The 14,534-nt window shown below is 46.8% G+C and overlaps 1 protein-coding gene across 4 annotated transcripts in view; it reads right to left on the minus strand.

Annotated features, from left to right (window-relative positions):
• Afg3l2 (AFG3 like matrix AAA peptidase subunit 2) overlaps nt 1-14,534 on the minus strand; it is a 133,583-nt gene that overhangs the window by 8,210 nt on the left and 110,839 nt on the right. For all 4 annotated transcript variants that reach the window (XM_065433513.1, XM_065433512.1, XM_065433515.1 and 1 more), the window contains one exon: nt 5,374-5,493. In XM_065433513.1, coding sequence (XP_065289585.1) covers nt 5,374-5,493 — 120 coding nt within the window. The remainder of the gene's footprint in view (nt 1-5,373; nt 5,494-14,534) is intronic.

The following is a 14,534-nucleotide window of genomic DNA, read 5'->3' on the forward strand; positions in this document are numbered from 1 at the left end:
TAGAATTATGTGGGCTGCCATGAGAACAAGAATTTCAACTGTCCATAAATGTAGCAAAGCTAAAACTCGCAATAAGAAAATTGATATAGAAAACAGAAAAAATCAACAGTGAAAAAAATAACTTTCATGAGAATTTTGATACTGCGAAATGAGACAGAGCAGAGAGGGAATGTGCTGAAAATTAAAACTGACTTGAAATTCTGTTAGCCTAGTTTGGTAAGCCTTGCTTGAGGCTATTGAGAGCCACATTGCTGACAGCACAAAGTACATCCCATGCGCCGATCACTGATGGTAGCATTATCACGGGGCAGTATTCTCGATTACTGCTGGGGATACAATCACTTTCTCAAAATTTTTGTCAAGTGATCGATTTTTCTAAAGTGACCAAGAATATGGGCGCCTTGAGGCAAATCTCCATCTGGCGTTGCCAAATCCACATTTCAGGCCTGCTCGGCAGTACTGAAACCAGTATGCTTGAATCAGGAGACATTTTTGGATGACCACCTTCAGTTCTCAATCATACGCAAAGGAGCGGCAGCTCATGCAGCAACGGCCACAATTTAGCACTACAGTCGCCGACCGATTTTCCGGACTCCAAAAATTCGGACATGCCCGATTATTCGGTCAGCTTCGTGGCACCGCCATTCTCCCCATAGACCATAATGTATAACAACTGCCGAAAGTTCGGACATCTCGCAACCTCTCGTCTGATTTTTCGGACACTCCTTGAGCCAACTCGATCGAGGGCATCATGCACCGACTCTGACCGGCGCTTAGTTCGACTTCCTGAACGCCGTTTTTGTTTTGAACGGAGCCTCCTTGCCGCCCCACAAAGTGGCGCTACTGGAAATCCCCGCTCATCATCATCGTTTCTCCTGGTTCGATAGAGTGGCCGTACAGCAGTTCCGGTTTCAGCTTAGTAAGCCATGTCAAGACAATCCAGCAGCTGATTTGTTTCTTTCGCACACGACGCTGCGAGCAGGCCACGTTTTTTGTTTGCGCGACTGGTGTCGGCACGGTGGTGTTTGTGTGCTGTGTCGAGGTTTCGGTGATCCAACGCGGCGTACGGAAACATCGCGTCAAGTGTCTAATGGCGCCGACAGTGCTCGCGCAGACTGCGCTGGGGAATGCCGGCAAGCGGGTGCCGGGAGGCCTAAGATTTGTCGCCTTCCGATGTGCTTCCTACTGACACGGAAAATGTTCTGCCGAGACCTGCGCAGTGGTTGCATTGCGATTCCGGACACCGTCTCATTTGACAGTTTCACAGGTGCTGACACTGCTGTACTGACATGCGCAGAACTCGACGACGGCGAGATCATTCGTCAGGTTTCTGCTGCACCGCCGGACGATGACTCCGTGTCGGAACATGACGCACCATGTGCTACGCTGCCGTCGCATACGGAGCGTGCACACGCAGTGACTGTGCTTTCGGCCGCTAATAGTGACCGTACGACCCTCTCCGAAATTCAGGCTTATCTGATTGCGCGTAAACGGAACAGCGTGCAACGGCGCACTCACGATTTCTTCAAGCCTACTGCCGAGCCCGAATAAGTGCGTGGAAATAAAGGATTTCATTGTTTTTTTTCTTAATCTGCTTTTTCGGACACCTGTTTATTCGGACATTTCCGCGGTCCCCGTGAGGTCCGAATAAACGGTCGGCGACTGTATAAACAAGTCCACGTTGGTGGGACATTCACTTCCTCGTTTTCACTGCCCACCAACGGTCAACTTCAACCACGAAGGAAGGAAAGAATTAGGAGGGAGCATTGCACAACCTGACAGAAGCCAAACGAGTCAGCCCAACACGTCAGAGCGTGCAGTAGGTTTTAGTGCTCCGCTCTGCAGGAAGAGCCACGGCAGAGCAGCAAAAGTGCGCATCGAGAGGACTACGGTGGCTGTGGAGCTGTTATAGATATCTTTCAGTATCTTTATATATGGCTCGTCTAGACCCTGATTCCGTAATGCCTGCATGACTGCTGAGGTTACGACTGAATCAAATGCTTTCTCGTAATCAATGAAAGCTATATACAGTAGAACCCCGCTGTTACGTTCCTCCCTACTGCATTTTCCCGGCTGCTACGTCGTTTTCATCCGGTCCCGGCATAGCTTCCATAGGATACAATGTATAAGGAACCCCGCTGTTACGTAGTAGCTGTGAAAACGCTACCGCATGGTACGTCGCAACTTAGCACCCCGCACCCGCCTGGGCTAAAGTAGGCAACGCGTTCCAACCGCCATTTTGGCATTTGACGAGTTTTGGCTGGGCTTGGCTGGGCTTGGCTATGGAACTGGCTGCACGAAGCCGCACGCCAGTTCGAGAGGCCGCCACTAAGTCGCCATTCGTGAAAAATGCTCTCACTATCATCACTGTGATTACGGTCACCGCATCGTTGTTGGATGTGTTGACTCACGGGGGAAGGAAACTCAGGAGAGGCCCTGACGTCACTCTTTGTGAAGCTAAAGTGAAACCGGAAGTTGGCGTTGCTGGTGGCATTGCTGCGCCTATCGGGCCAGCTCTCCTCTCTTGTTTACATTTCTCCCAAGCCGCGCTGCGCACAACCGGGCTGCTCGGACGCGCGCGCTCCGCAGCAATACTAAACAATCGTTAGCATGTTAGCATGATTACGCCAAAGAGGGCAAAATTTCCCGCGGATATTCCTTCGTCCGTTGCCATTGCCGTGGCGCGGTGACGACGAGGAGTGGCCAAATCGTAGCTTTGGAGAAGCCGTCGCGCCTCTGGGCCTCCTCCGCAGGTGCGTCGCACCTCACAGCGACGCTGACAGTAATGAGGCCTTCCAGGCTATTGAGAAATGTGTGGCGATTTCTAGCGAGCGAAAGAAACGGCAAGCCACCATTATAGACTTTTTTAAGTCCTAAGCGCACTCTGTGGAAATAAATTGCCTATTGTTGAAGCTGCATTTTTTCATTCATTTTCGGAGCTTTCCTCACTGTTGCGTTTTCCCGGCTGTTACGTTTCTTTTCCCCGGTCCAGTGAAAAACGTATGAACGGGGTTCCATTCTATAAGGGTTTGTTATATTCCGCACATTTCTCTATCACCTGATTGATAGTGTGAATATGGTCTATTGTTGAGTAGCCTTTACGAAATCCTGCCTGGTCCTTTGGTTGACAGAAGTCTAAGGTGTTCCTGATTCTATTTGCGATTACCTTAGTAAATACTTTGTAGGCAACGGACAGCAAGCTGATCGGTCTATAATTTTTCAAGTCTTTCGCGTCCCCTTTTTTATGGCTTAAGATTATGTTGGCGTTCTTCCAAGATTCCGGTACGCTCGAGGTCATGAGGCATTGCGTATACAGGGTGGCCAGTTTTTCTAGAACAATCTGCCCACCATCCTTCAACACATCTGCTGTTACCTGATCCTCCCCAGCTGCCTGCCCCCTTTGCATACCTCCCAAGGCTTTCTTTACTTCCTCTGGCGTTACTTGTAGGATGTCAAATTCTTCTATACTATTCCCTGTTCCATTATCGTCATGGGTGCCACTGACACTGTATAGATCTCTATAGAACTCCTCAGCCACTTGAACTATCTCATCCATATTAGTAGTGATATTGCCGGATTTGTCTCATAATGCATACATCTGATTCTTGCCTATTCCTAGTTTCTTCACTGCTTTTAGGCTTCCTCCGTTCCTGAGAGCATGTTCAATTCTATCCATATTATACTTCCTTATGTCGGCTGTCTTACGCTTATTGATTAACTTGGAAAGTTCTGCCAGTTCTATTCTAGCCGTAGGGTTAGAGGCTCTCAAACATTGGCACTTCTTAATCAGATCTTGCGATAGCTCTCCTGCGATAGCTTACTTGTATCCTGTCTAACAAAGTTACCGCTGACTTCCATTGCACACTCCTTAATGATGCCCACCAGATTGTCATTCATTGCTCCAACACTAAGGTCCTCTTCCAGAGTTAAAGCTGAATACCTGTTCTGTAGCTTGATCCGGAATTCCTCCATTTTCCCTCTTACTGCTAACTCATTGATTGGCTTCTTAGGTGCCAGTTTCCTCCGTTCCCTCCTCATGTCTAGGCTAATTCGAGTTCTTACTATCCTATGGTCACTGCAGCGCACCTTGCCGAGCACATCCACATCGTGTATGATGCCAGGGTTAGTGCAGAGTATGAAGTCTATTTCATTTCTAGTCTCGCCATTCGGGCTCCTCCATGTCCACTTTCGGCTATCCCGCTTGCAGAAAAAAGTATTCATTATCCGCATATTATTCTGTTCTGCAAACTCTACTAATAACTCTCCCCTGCTATTCCTAAAGCCCATGCCATATTCCCCCACTGACTTGTATGCAGCCTGCTTCTTGCCTACCCTGGCATTGAAGTCGCCCATCAGTATGGTGTATTTTGTTTTGACTTTACTCATCGCCGATTCCATGTCTTCAAGGAAGCTTTCGACTTCCTGATCATTATGACTGGATGCAGGGGCGTAGACCTGTACGACCTTCAATTTGTACCTCTCATTAAGTTTCACAACAAGACCTGCCACCCTCTCGTTAATGCTATAGAATTCCTCTATGTTACCAGCTATATCCTTATTAATCAGGAATCTGACTCCCAGTTCTCGTCTCTCCGCTAAGCCCCGGTAGCACAGAATGTGCCCGCATTTTAACGCTGTATATGCTTCTTCTGTCCTCCTAACCTCACTGAGCCCTATTATATCCCATTTACTGCCCGCTAATTCCTCCAATAGCACTGCTAGACTCGCCTCACTAGATAACATTCTAGCGTTAAACGTTGCCAGGTTCAGATTCCAATGGCAGCCTGTCCAGACCCAGAGATTCTTAGCACCCTCTGCTGCGTCACAGGTCTGACTGCCACCGTCGTCAGTTGCTTCGCAGCTGCTGGAGACTGAGGGCCAGGGTTTGATTGTGGTATTCATACAGGAGGTTGCGGCCAAGTACTGCAGCAGGGTGGCCTATCCTGCTCTGGTAAGGGAGTGTGTTACCGGTTCCTGTCACCGGGATCAGGCCGCACTCCAGGTGTGTTTATGCAATTTTATCAACACGCTTTTTTTTTTTATGTCTGGTGAAAAATTGTGCAGCACCGGGATTCAAACCATGGTCCTCTTGCACGAGAGGCGGATGCTCTACCTCTACGCCACCGCTGCACCCCTGAAAACCTAGATAATTGCTTATTAAAAAAAAAAAAAAAGCAGAGGAAGGACTATATCACATTCAAAACCATGCAACTTCCTTTGAGTTTTCGTGTAAATTATAGACTCAAATATGCAAGGCTATTGCAAAGTTTGTAATGTCACAATGTAGCGGTGCTGTAATTCAAGCCCAATTTTCAAGGAAAATGCCTTATTAAAGCAATATACAGAAGCAGCTGCTACACTGTCAATACATACCTGCGCATATGCATTTTGAGTGACTTTCTTTAGGTCATCCTGAGCACCAGTCGTGATCTTTTCAAAGAATATTTGCTCAGAAACTCTGCCTCCCAAGGTCATACACATCCTGTCTAGAAGCTGCAAATACAGAAAAAAGAATATGTTGAACAAAACAACCTCATTCTTCAGTTCAATAAATACGAGACAATAAATAAATGAGACAGTACACTTGAATGACTATGACGTCTTCACATAAGCATGTGACCCGACTCCTATCATGTGCGGTTTTTATTTTTGCTTGTCATGGGAATATATGCATTTGTGGATGCACTATTCTCACAATTCAGGCCTAACTCACTTTCATTTCTGCCATCTCCACTTCACGTTACATCGGTGTAGTTTTGGCTCTTATGCTTTTAGGACAGAGTTCTTGCCACTTTTGTGGCATGCATCACAGCATGACATCACACTGAGTTATTTCACTTATTTGGTGTTCTACTTAAATGTTTCCCTGTCGCATGTCCTTCCAGAAGTATAGTATACAGGTGTAGGCAATTCCTTTTGTTGAATTTAGTTGTCAACACCAATTTGCATTATTTCAATACAATATTTAAAACTAGCAAGGATTTTCGGTGGTCCCATGAGATTCATTATATTGAGATTTCACTGCTATGAGTGCATATGATCGCTCGAACCTCTGTTCACGAGACTGCACTCACAAACAACTTAACCATCGGTGTCCAGCAAGCATGGGCGAACATTACTTGCTCTGTATACGCCTAGTGCGCTGCCTATGAGGTGCCACTGATAGCCACCTAGTGGGCACTTCCAACAGTATGCGCGGCAGCAGTAGCAGACTACAACCCTTTGCAGCAAGGATGGTTGAAGTTCGCGGCTGCGATTTCTCCTTCGTTCGGGTCCAGACTGCTCCTTCTGCGGTGATAGCTGTAGGGAAGATGCTGACCTCTGTGCGAGAGGGTATGAACACGATGTTACTGGTGTTTGGGACAACATGGTCCACATACGTGCCAGGTGCGTCCCGCAGACAAACGCCAAGAACCCCATTTACATGAAGTGGAGCTCATGTTAACTAGCCGATAAATTTTGTTGGGTAGTGCGATGTCTCGATAGTTTCTTTTTTAATTGTACCCTTGCCGTAATGCTGCTTCAGTACCTCAGTAATAAGCACCCATCATTATTGCAGACTTATATCAAACAAATCCGCATGGTGAGATGTCTGCACATGCCGTAGTGGTCTTTCTGCCGTTTAATGCATGTGACATCGCCAAATAAGTGCAGTCAAAGTCTGCTCAAGAAGAGTTATTGCGAATTTATTTATGGAAACGCGTACACTAGTCATCGAAGTCACCAAACGCACGGGTTATTCCGTGGCAATAGCCCCTTTCCACGCTTGTTATGCTTCACTGCAATACTTTTCCGTAAGCTTTACCGAGTACCATTCTTTACAGAGGCGAAGCTGACTTTCACGAACCGGCATTATGCAACGCACCGTGTTTTCCAAGTTTCTAAGCCAATCGCGAGGACCACAAAGGTGGAGTCCGTGCCATTGCTGACAGCAGCGAATTCTTTCAATAAAAAGTTCGGCACCCAATGGCAAGAAGCTTCATAGCGAACGTCAAAGCAGCTAGGCCTAGCGTTGCCGCAGTGGCGGCAACGGGTGCCAGCGGTTCTGCGTGCGAGAGTGCCGGTTCGAGGCGGCGAAGTAATCAAAACGGCAGCGGTCGTGCCTTTGACTAATGCCATTTCAGACCTGCGGTCGCGGCAAAACGTCCAGAAAATCAAACGGCAAAGAGTTCTTGCGTCTGAAATTTCACACGTTCTGATACGTTGACACTATGGGGTACGAGGTGGCACCGCGAAGCCGTCCAAATTATCGGGAATCTGGAAAGTCGCTCGTTGCCTGTACACTGGCAACTCCTCCTGCCAACGACAGGGCGTCAAAGACGATTCATTACGATTCCTGTCTGCTACTCGAGCCAGCATTACCGTAACTTTCGACCCTTTCAATAAAATTGCCGCTAATTTTCCCTTATAGAGGCCCAAATTCCCCGAGTTTTCCCTGACTTTTTCCAGACTACTCAAAATCCCTGAGAATTCCCGGTTTTCCCGGATGGTAGACACCCTGCTTTAAACCACATGCTGCACTGCAGACGAACTTCGTCACTCACGCTTCTAACTATGATCGAGTGGAAAAAAACACCGACGTGACAAAGGAAAGGATGAGAACAAGAACTTTCTCGCCGAAGCGATGATCCATTGCTACCGTTGCTCCCGCTGATGAGGCTTTGCGGGGAATGATTAGAACCGTATCGCCGACCCGTTTTCGCCGGTATTTGAGCCCCCCCCCCGCAACAATTCTTCAAAGTTCCTCGGAAGCTTTGGCCACCCCACACATGCGAAGGGTGTTGCCTATTTTGCTATGAAAACATGAATGAGACAGAGAGCACTATCAATGACACAACAAACTACAGCGCGCAGCTGGCTCCTCTCCCGTGTGTTCTGCGCAAGGCCGCCACCAGTGGTGCGTCCATCGGCGCGCACTACGGGTATAGTCTTGATGACTCAAACTTTAGTCCTCAATGTGTTACATCGAGGAACTAGTCCTTCTATGTAGTACGAGTAGCTGGAATTCTTGTGTGAGAAGGTACAATAAATGCCCTTTTGTGTTTGCACTACTGTAATGTTGTTTCCTTTGTTGCCAAGAGCAATGAGACCCCCCATGTTCTGCACTCCAATGTCAGTCAACACATGTCAGATATGCTGACATTTCATGGTTTTCTTACAAAGTTGACCGCTTAAATTCCATCCGGCCCATGTGGAGCAGTTATGACCAGTGGCATTTCATCTGCTCCGCAACACATCAACAGAGGAGAGTATTGGAGCCCTAATTACATAAGTCACCATACATTGGCCTCTCACGACAAGCCTTAACCCTTTGCGGGTCAATGACGTAAATATACGGCGGTGCAAACAAGTCCAAAAATGGTCGATGCCGTATATTTACGCCACCATCTGTACGTTTAAAAAGCGCACCAATATCCTAACTTTTTCTTTTCTGTCGTGTGCTGCCACTATGTGGGAATACAGGGAATTTTTTTCGCGCGCCTCCCTCTCTTGGTTTTCGTTGCATGGTTTGTTTTAGCGCTAGTTCGCTCCTGCGCGTCTATATAGTACCGCTCATGCATTGGTGCGTGCGCGGGCACGTGGCAGTTGAGTTTTGTTCTGCAGGTGGTTTCGGCTTTCGCTTGCAAAACTGATCGCTATCTCGTTACTAAACGCTCAAAGGGCAACCGCTTGTTTCTCGCTCGTTTAGTGCTCATGGGGGTGTGCATAGGAAGGATGCTGCTTTGCAAACGTTTCCGTTGCTTTATTTTTTGCGGGGAGGCTCACGAAAACTAATGCCTCTGGTTGGCGATAAGATGAAGATTAGCGGAAGTTCGTCATACGTTTTGCTTTCTTGACGGGCACACAACCACACAGTTTTCTTGAGTGCGTGCACCTACGCAGTTTGATTACGCTAATGATGTACAGTCGCGGACAGAATATTATGGACCATGAAATCTAAGAAAAAGCTGAATATCTCCGCAACCTCACAACGCAATCTTGTATTTGCATTTTGGACCTCGACTAGAATATGCTAACAACGTTGTCATGGGCAGTTTTACTGGTTACTGCTACAGGCTGCTCGGGAATTGAACGTTTTCGGAGATCTCGTGGTCCATTTTATTCTGTCCGCGACTGTACATATTAGTGTAAGAGCAGGAACATTTGAGTCCTGCGAAATATTCTCGTGTGCGCATTTTCAAAGCCTTGAACTATAACAATGCATCAAATTTTCAATTCTTATAAGTTTATTTCCTTTTTTATTGTTATTCATGAATGAAGAGTACCATATTTACACGATTGTAAGTCGACCACTTTTTTAAAAGTTGAAAATCTGAAGTGGGGGGTAGACTTACAAATGAAACCAAAACATGGCACCGCCAAAAAAGCGAGACCAACGAGAGCTACAACGTAGTTACAATTTTATGTTTGCTCTATGGCCCTCTCCGTAGCTTTTCGCTGTCCCGCGTGTTTGTTCGCTTTTCGGAAGGGTTTTTGAAAATTTTTGAGAGTTTTACAGTGCACACAACACTCACGAGGGGGTGTCGATAGTTGATGGAAGCGCCGCTGTTCCATTCGCGGCGGCACCCTGAGAACGGCGGCGCTTGTAGGGAGCATCGGCAGTTCATGGAAGAACAGACACCACTCGAGTGTTTCTCTTTGCCTGTTGCGCTTAGCGTTTTCTATAGTTTGACGAAAGGCATTGGTTTGACGCGTTGCACTTGACTACCGGCTACGTGCTACTTCTATGCTTCCTCAGCCGTCAGTGCTCCAGGCCCCCTAATCATTCAGCACTCGTTCACAGCAGTGTTCAAGAGGGCTGCCATCCTTTATGCTGGAGAAACAAATCACTGCACAGCGGGCCGCAAGTTCTATGTTTCTGAACGGGTGGTGCGAGAGTGGCGACTGCAGCGAAGCGAAATTTTCACCTGTGATGGCAAGTGAGGAATTTCCCACGTGCCGAAGTCTGGACGCTTTCCGGAGCTGTAGGCTAAGGTTGCGGTGTATGTTGCTGAAATGCACGATCGGTCCCTGCCGGTGAAGTGCGACATGGTCATGAAACAAGCCCGGATCTTCGCCTTTTAAGGACCTGCTCCGCCGCGAGTACGAGTGGCTGGCGGCAGAAGACCGCGAAATTACGCCAACCGGGCCTGCCAAAAGAGCCTCCCTGACTGCGTGTGGTCGGGTGCATTCGGCGTGGGCTGCTGTTCCACATGATGTCGTGATGCAGTCGTTTGCCAAATGTGGAATTTCACTGGACGACGACGCGCTGTGGGAGCGTAGCAGGGATGACGATGACAGCACTAGTGAAGACGAGTAGTCCAGTGACCATGTCAGCTACTAATAAATTTTCGTTATCGAATGCGCCCTCGGGTACTTTCTTTTTTTTTTCCCCTGTCACGCGATATGGGGGGGTTGACTTACATTCGAGTTGACTTACAATCGTGTAAATACGGTACATATATACCAACACAAAATATTTTTTCTCACTTTACTGTCACCGTATAAAAATTATGGTAAATTTTTTTCGAAATAACTCCCTAAGAAGAATTGGAATCTGCAATTTAAAAAAATTTATCCTCAAAGGGTTAATAGCTTGAAGAAAATACGTATTATTGCTAATCACTCGCTTACTTTGTGGACCGTCACGAAACATTCAGCTTCAAACATTACTGTGCTGTCGGTGTAGTCGCCGTCACCCATGCGCATTGCACACCGATTCAAGTGTGCGGCCGTTCACTTATTCTTGATACGTTCCCAACAGAGTAGGCATAAGTTTGCATGTGAATTGAGGTGGATGTATAACGAGCACTACTCACTCATGCTGCTAGACGTTCCGAGGCTTTCCTTGGAGGTTAGCGCAACAACACTGGCGAATGAGTCAATTTTTTTTTTATCCTCAAGGGAAGCCACGCATCTCGAGCCAGCAACGCAGGCAGTCCTTATGTAACAGCGCTCTGTCAACTTGGACGCATGGATTCATTCCAATCCTTAACATGCCAGTCACAATTTTTGCAGCCAACTACTGCACACGTCTTCACTCTACCGCTCCATATTTTTCAGCATAAATGGAGCACAATGTGTTAGGAAAAACCCAGTTGCATTTCCGACAGCTTATTGCACAGAAGCAGGCAGAGTAAATAACGGCTTTATATTCGTGCGCTTTTGCTGAAGCAAAAGCGCACGAATATGCTGTGGTGCGCCACCAAAAGTGCCATCTCATTTCTCTAGAGCACACTGCTTTGCGAAGAGGGTCAACAGACAATAATTCAATATATCCGGGTGTGATATATCCAGCGTCGACTGTACACTATATTTAGCACAGCATTTTCCTTCCTTCGCAATGTACAGGGCATGCAACAAAGCTTCCCATCTGCAAAATTCTAACTACCAGACAGTTCTGATAGTTCAGAGGCAGTGGCCCCATTCATTCATTAGCGGAGGTTTGAATGTTGTTTTATACCCAAAACCAAAAACTGTTTCCCACACAGTTGCCCATCATATTTACAGCACCACCTCGGCAATGAAAGAAGTCTATTCGGACATTGTTGCAACTCCTCCTTATAAAAAATAATGTATACCAATGCAACTGCACCTGCTGATGTACTTGCTAAACTGCTGTCTCGCATGGACTATGATAAACAGGAAGCAACACTTACCACCCCAGTGCCTAGACTCACTGCAAAATGTTTCAAAGTACCTTGTTTCCTTTCCCCATACTGACAATTGCATGAGCACCGCCCATTGGCCAGCGCCAGTCACGCGGTCCCTCCTTCGCAGAAAATCTTGCAAAGTTACTGCGGATTGGCAAGCACTAGAAGGTATTTTTATTCATTTGCCCGAGCCCATGCTCAACAGGAATTCAGCTTGATGTTTATTATTCAGAACACCCATACAAGCAGCTGGGAAAGATGTTTGCCATGGTCTAATGGAATCAGCCCAATATAACAGGGTTTTGTCAAAGCAGATTTAAATAAATGTTTCATAAAATGCTTCCAATACAGTAGCCAACCCATTTTCCAGACCTGGAGGTGACCGAAAGATAGTCCAATAAGAGAACAGTCCGAAAAATATGTGAGTTGCAGAACCAAACATTATTCCAGCTAAACTGGACTGAAGAAGTCGCAAATGGTACCTTGTTTTAAATTCCTGCTTTTTGTAACAACGTCTGCTTGCATCTGTGCAAGCGTCATGTTCACATCATACACACTAGACAAAAACATTACAGCGCTGACAACATCTTGCATTGATGGTTGCAAGCGGCCAGAGGTGTCGTCATCCGAGTCTTAGTCACTTTGCAGCAGTGCAGTCACCTGGCGCACAATCTCGTCGTCTGTAAGCTCCACACACAACTCTATGTTGTTGTCGATCACGGCAAACTCGTGAAAATTAACAGCAGTGGGAAGGTCCATCCCACTGCTGTGTAAGTCGGCAATCAGCTGCCGGTGTCGATGTCTTCATTGGTGCCGTTTGCCTCTTCGGTCACAGGCTCTTTAGAGTTGCAAAATCCAGCATGCCTAAAACAACTTGCAACTGTCGAAGGCTGAACCCAGGCATCCACTAGCATGCCTTCCAGGCATCCGCTAGCATGCCGAGTGCCAAGGACAGGTTAACAGAGTACGTCTTCCTGTTGTCAAAGCACATGAGTGTGCGGCCAAGTAGACGGGCCCGGTAGTGCACCTTGAGGGTTTTTATTGGCCCCTTGGTCTATCGGCTGGAGCACACTCCTTGTATTCAAACACAAGAATTCAAGATGAATAGCTTGCAGGTTGTTCATGGCACCGTGCGCCCCGCAAATGTCTACAACTATTACCACTTGCCTCTTCTGGCGCTCAAACATCCAGTCCAGATGGTGGATGCAATCATTGAACAAGCTTTGTGCAATCCAAGCCTTTGTATTGCTGCTCTACCTCATAGGCAGGTTCTTCACACCCTTAAAGCTAAGCGGGTTTTTCACATTCCCTATCACTAGAAGGAGCAGCTTCTCAATGCCAATCGTGTTTGCCCCGACCATGACAGTTACCCTCTCCTTACTGTGCTTGCCACCAGCGCAGGCCTCATTAGTAAAGGAAAGTGAACGGTCCGGCAGCACAGGCCTGTCTCGTCACAATTACCGTATTTACCGCATAATGATCGCACCCCTGAATTTTGTCGTCAAAATTCGATTTTTTAAATTTCCCATGTAATGATCGCACCCCGAACTTGCAGCAGCGGTATGTTGTGTGCCAAGTCTAGCTAATAATGATCGAGCTTACCATCTGTCGAATGCTATGCGAACGACTCTTCAAGACAAGCCAAGCGGTCTGCATGCACCAAACATTCTTTAGTAGATGCCTCATTTTATTACTTTCATCACTTTCCGCACTTCCATGACAAAAATAGGCACAACCAAATTTGCCTTTATTATGGGTAGGCTTTATAACGGTTGTGGTCAACAAAAACAAAAAAGGCACCTTTGGATTCTTTTCATCTGCACTCGTGGGCACGCAACAAATCGCGAGCGGCAATGATAGTAGCCACGTTTACACTGATATGTTAAAAGTGTACCCTATTCATGCGCCGACACTTATAACACAGCTAAGATATTTGCCCACCCTTAGCTGAAACATGCCGTATTAGGATAGTAGCGAAGACAGATGCCGCAGTTTCCGCAGCACACCAACCATGCGTTTCTATGTCACTGGCAGCTAAGCGCGCCCATCTTCATTTCTATCCCCTCAAAGTGAACATGTCTACGTTATTGCTGCAAGCTTGCCGATATTAACGATATTATTCCTTACTGATATGGAAGAAACTGTTGCAATGCACGTACTGCACTCACGAGAAGAAAAAAAATTGCATTCAGCGCGTTCGGCTTGCTTCGCCGGCCGCCATTTTTGTTTTGGTGTCCCGCACCCGCATTCCGCAGCAAACGCGGGACAAAAAAAAAAAATTTTTCTTTTCGCGGGAAATTTAACCCGCGTAATGATCGCACACATGAATTTGTGTCAATTTTTCTGACAAAAAAGTGCGATCATTATGCGAGTAAATACGGTAAAACATGTCTGTAGGAGCATACTTTGTAGCAGAGCCTTCAACTTACTCGTCCAGTAATCCGTGACAGTAGACTAATTCACGACACTGCTCTCCCCACAAACTTTCTTGAAGAGACTCCGTGCCTTTTCTTAAACCCACGGATCCACCCATCGGTGAACTTGAAGTCCTGAATGCCCATTTTTAAAGTGAGCATCTTGGCTTTCTGCTTGAGCATGTTGCCCGAAAGGGGGAGGTTCTTTGCTAGGACTCCTTTCAACCAAAGCTGCAGGGCCTCTTAAAGCTTCGGATATTGTCCTTTCCAACCATTTTTTATAGTTTTGCAGTGCGACTGGTCGACTGCAGACAAGATCTTTTCCTTGTTTTTTCGCGTAATCAGACAAGGTCTCTTTAGAGATATTAAACTCCTTCGCAACTTCGACTTGGGTCCGTCCTTGCTCAATAAGCCTGACGATGGCGGCCTTCATGTCCAGCGTCATGGTCGAATATTTTCCATGCTTCTTCGACACATTCGGTGGAGG

The sequence above is a fragment of the Dermacentor albipictus genome, chromosome 1 (assembly GCF_038994185.2).
Source record: "Dermacentor albipictus isolate Rhodes 1998 colony chromosome 1, USDA_Dalb.pri_finalv2, whole genome shotgun sequence".
NCBI lineage: Eukaryota > Metazoa > Arthropoda > Arachnida > Ixodida > Ixodidae > Dermacentor > Dermacentor albipictus.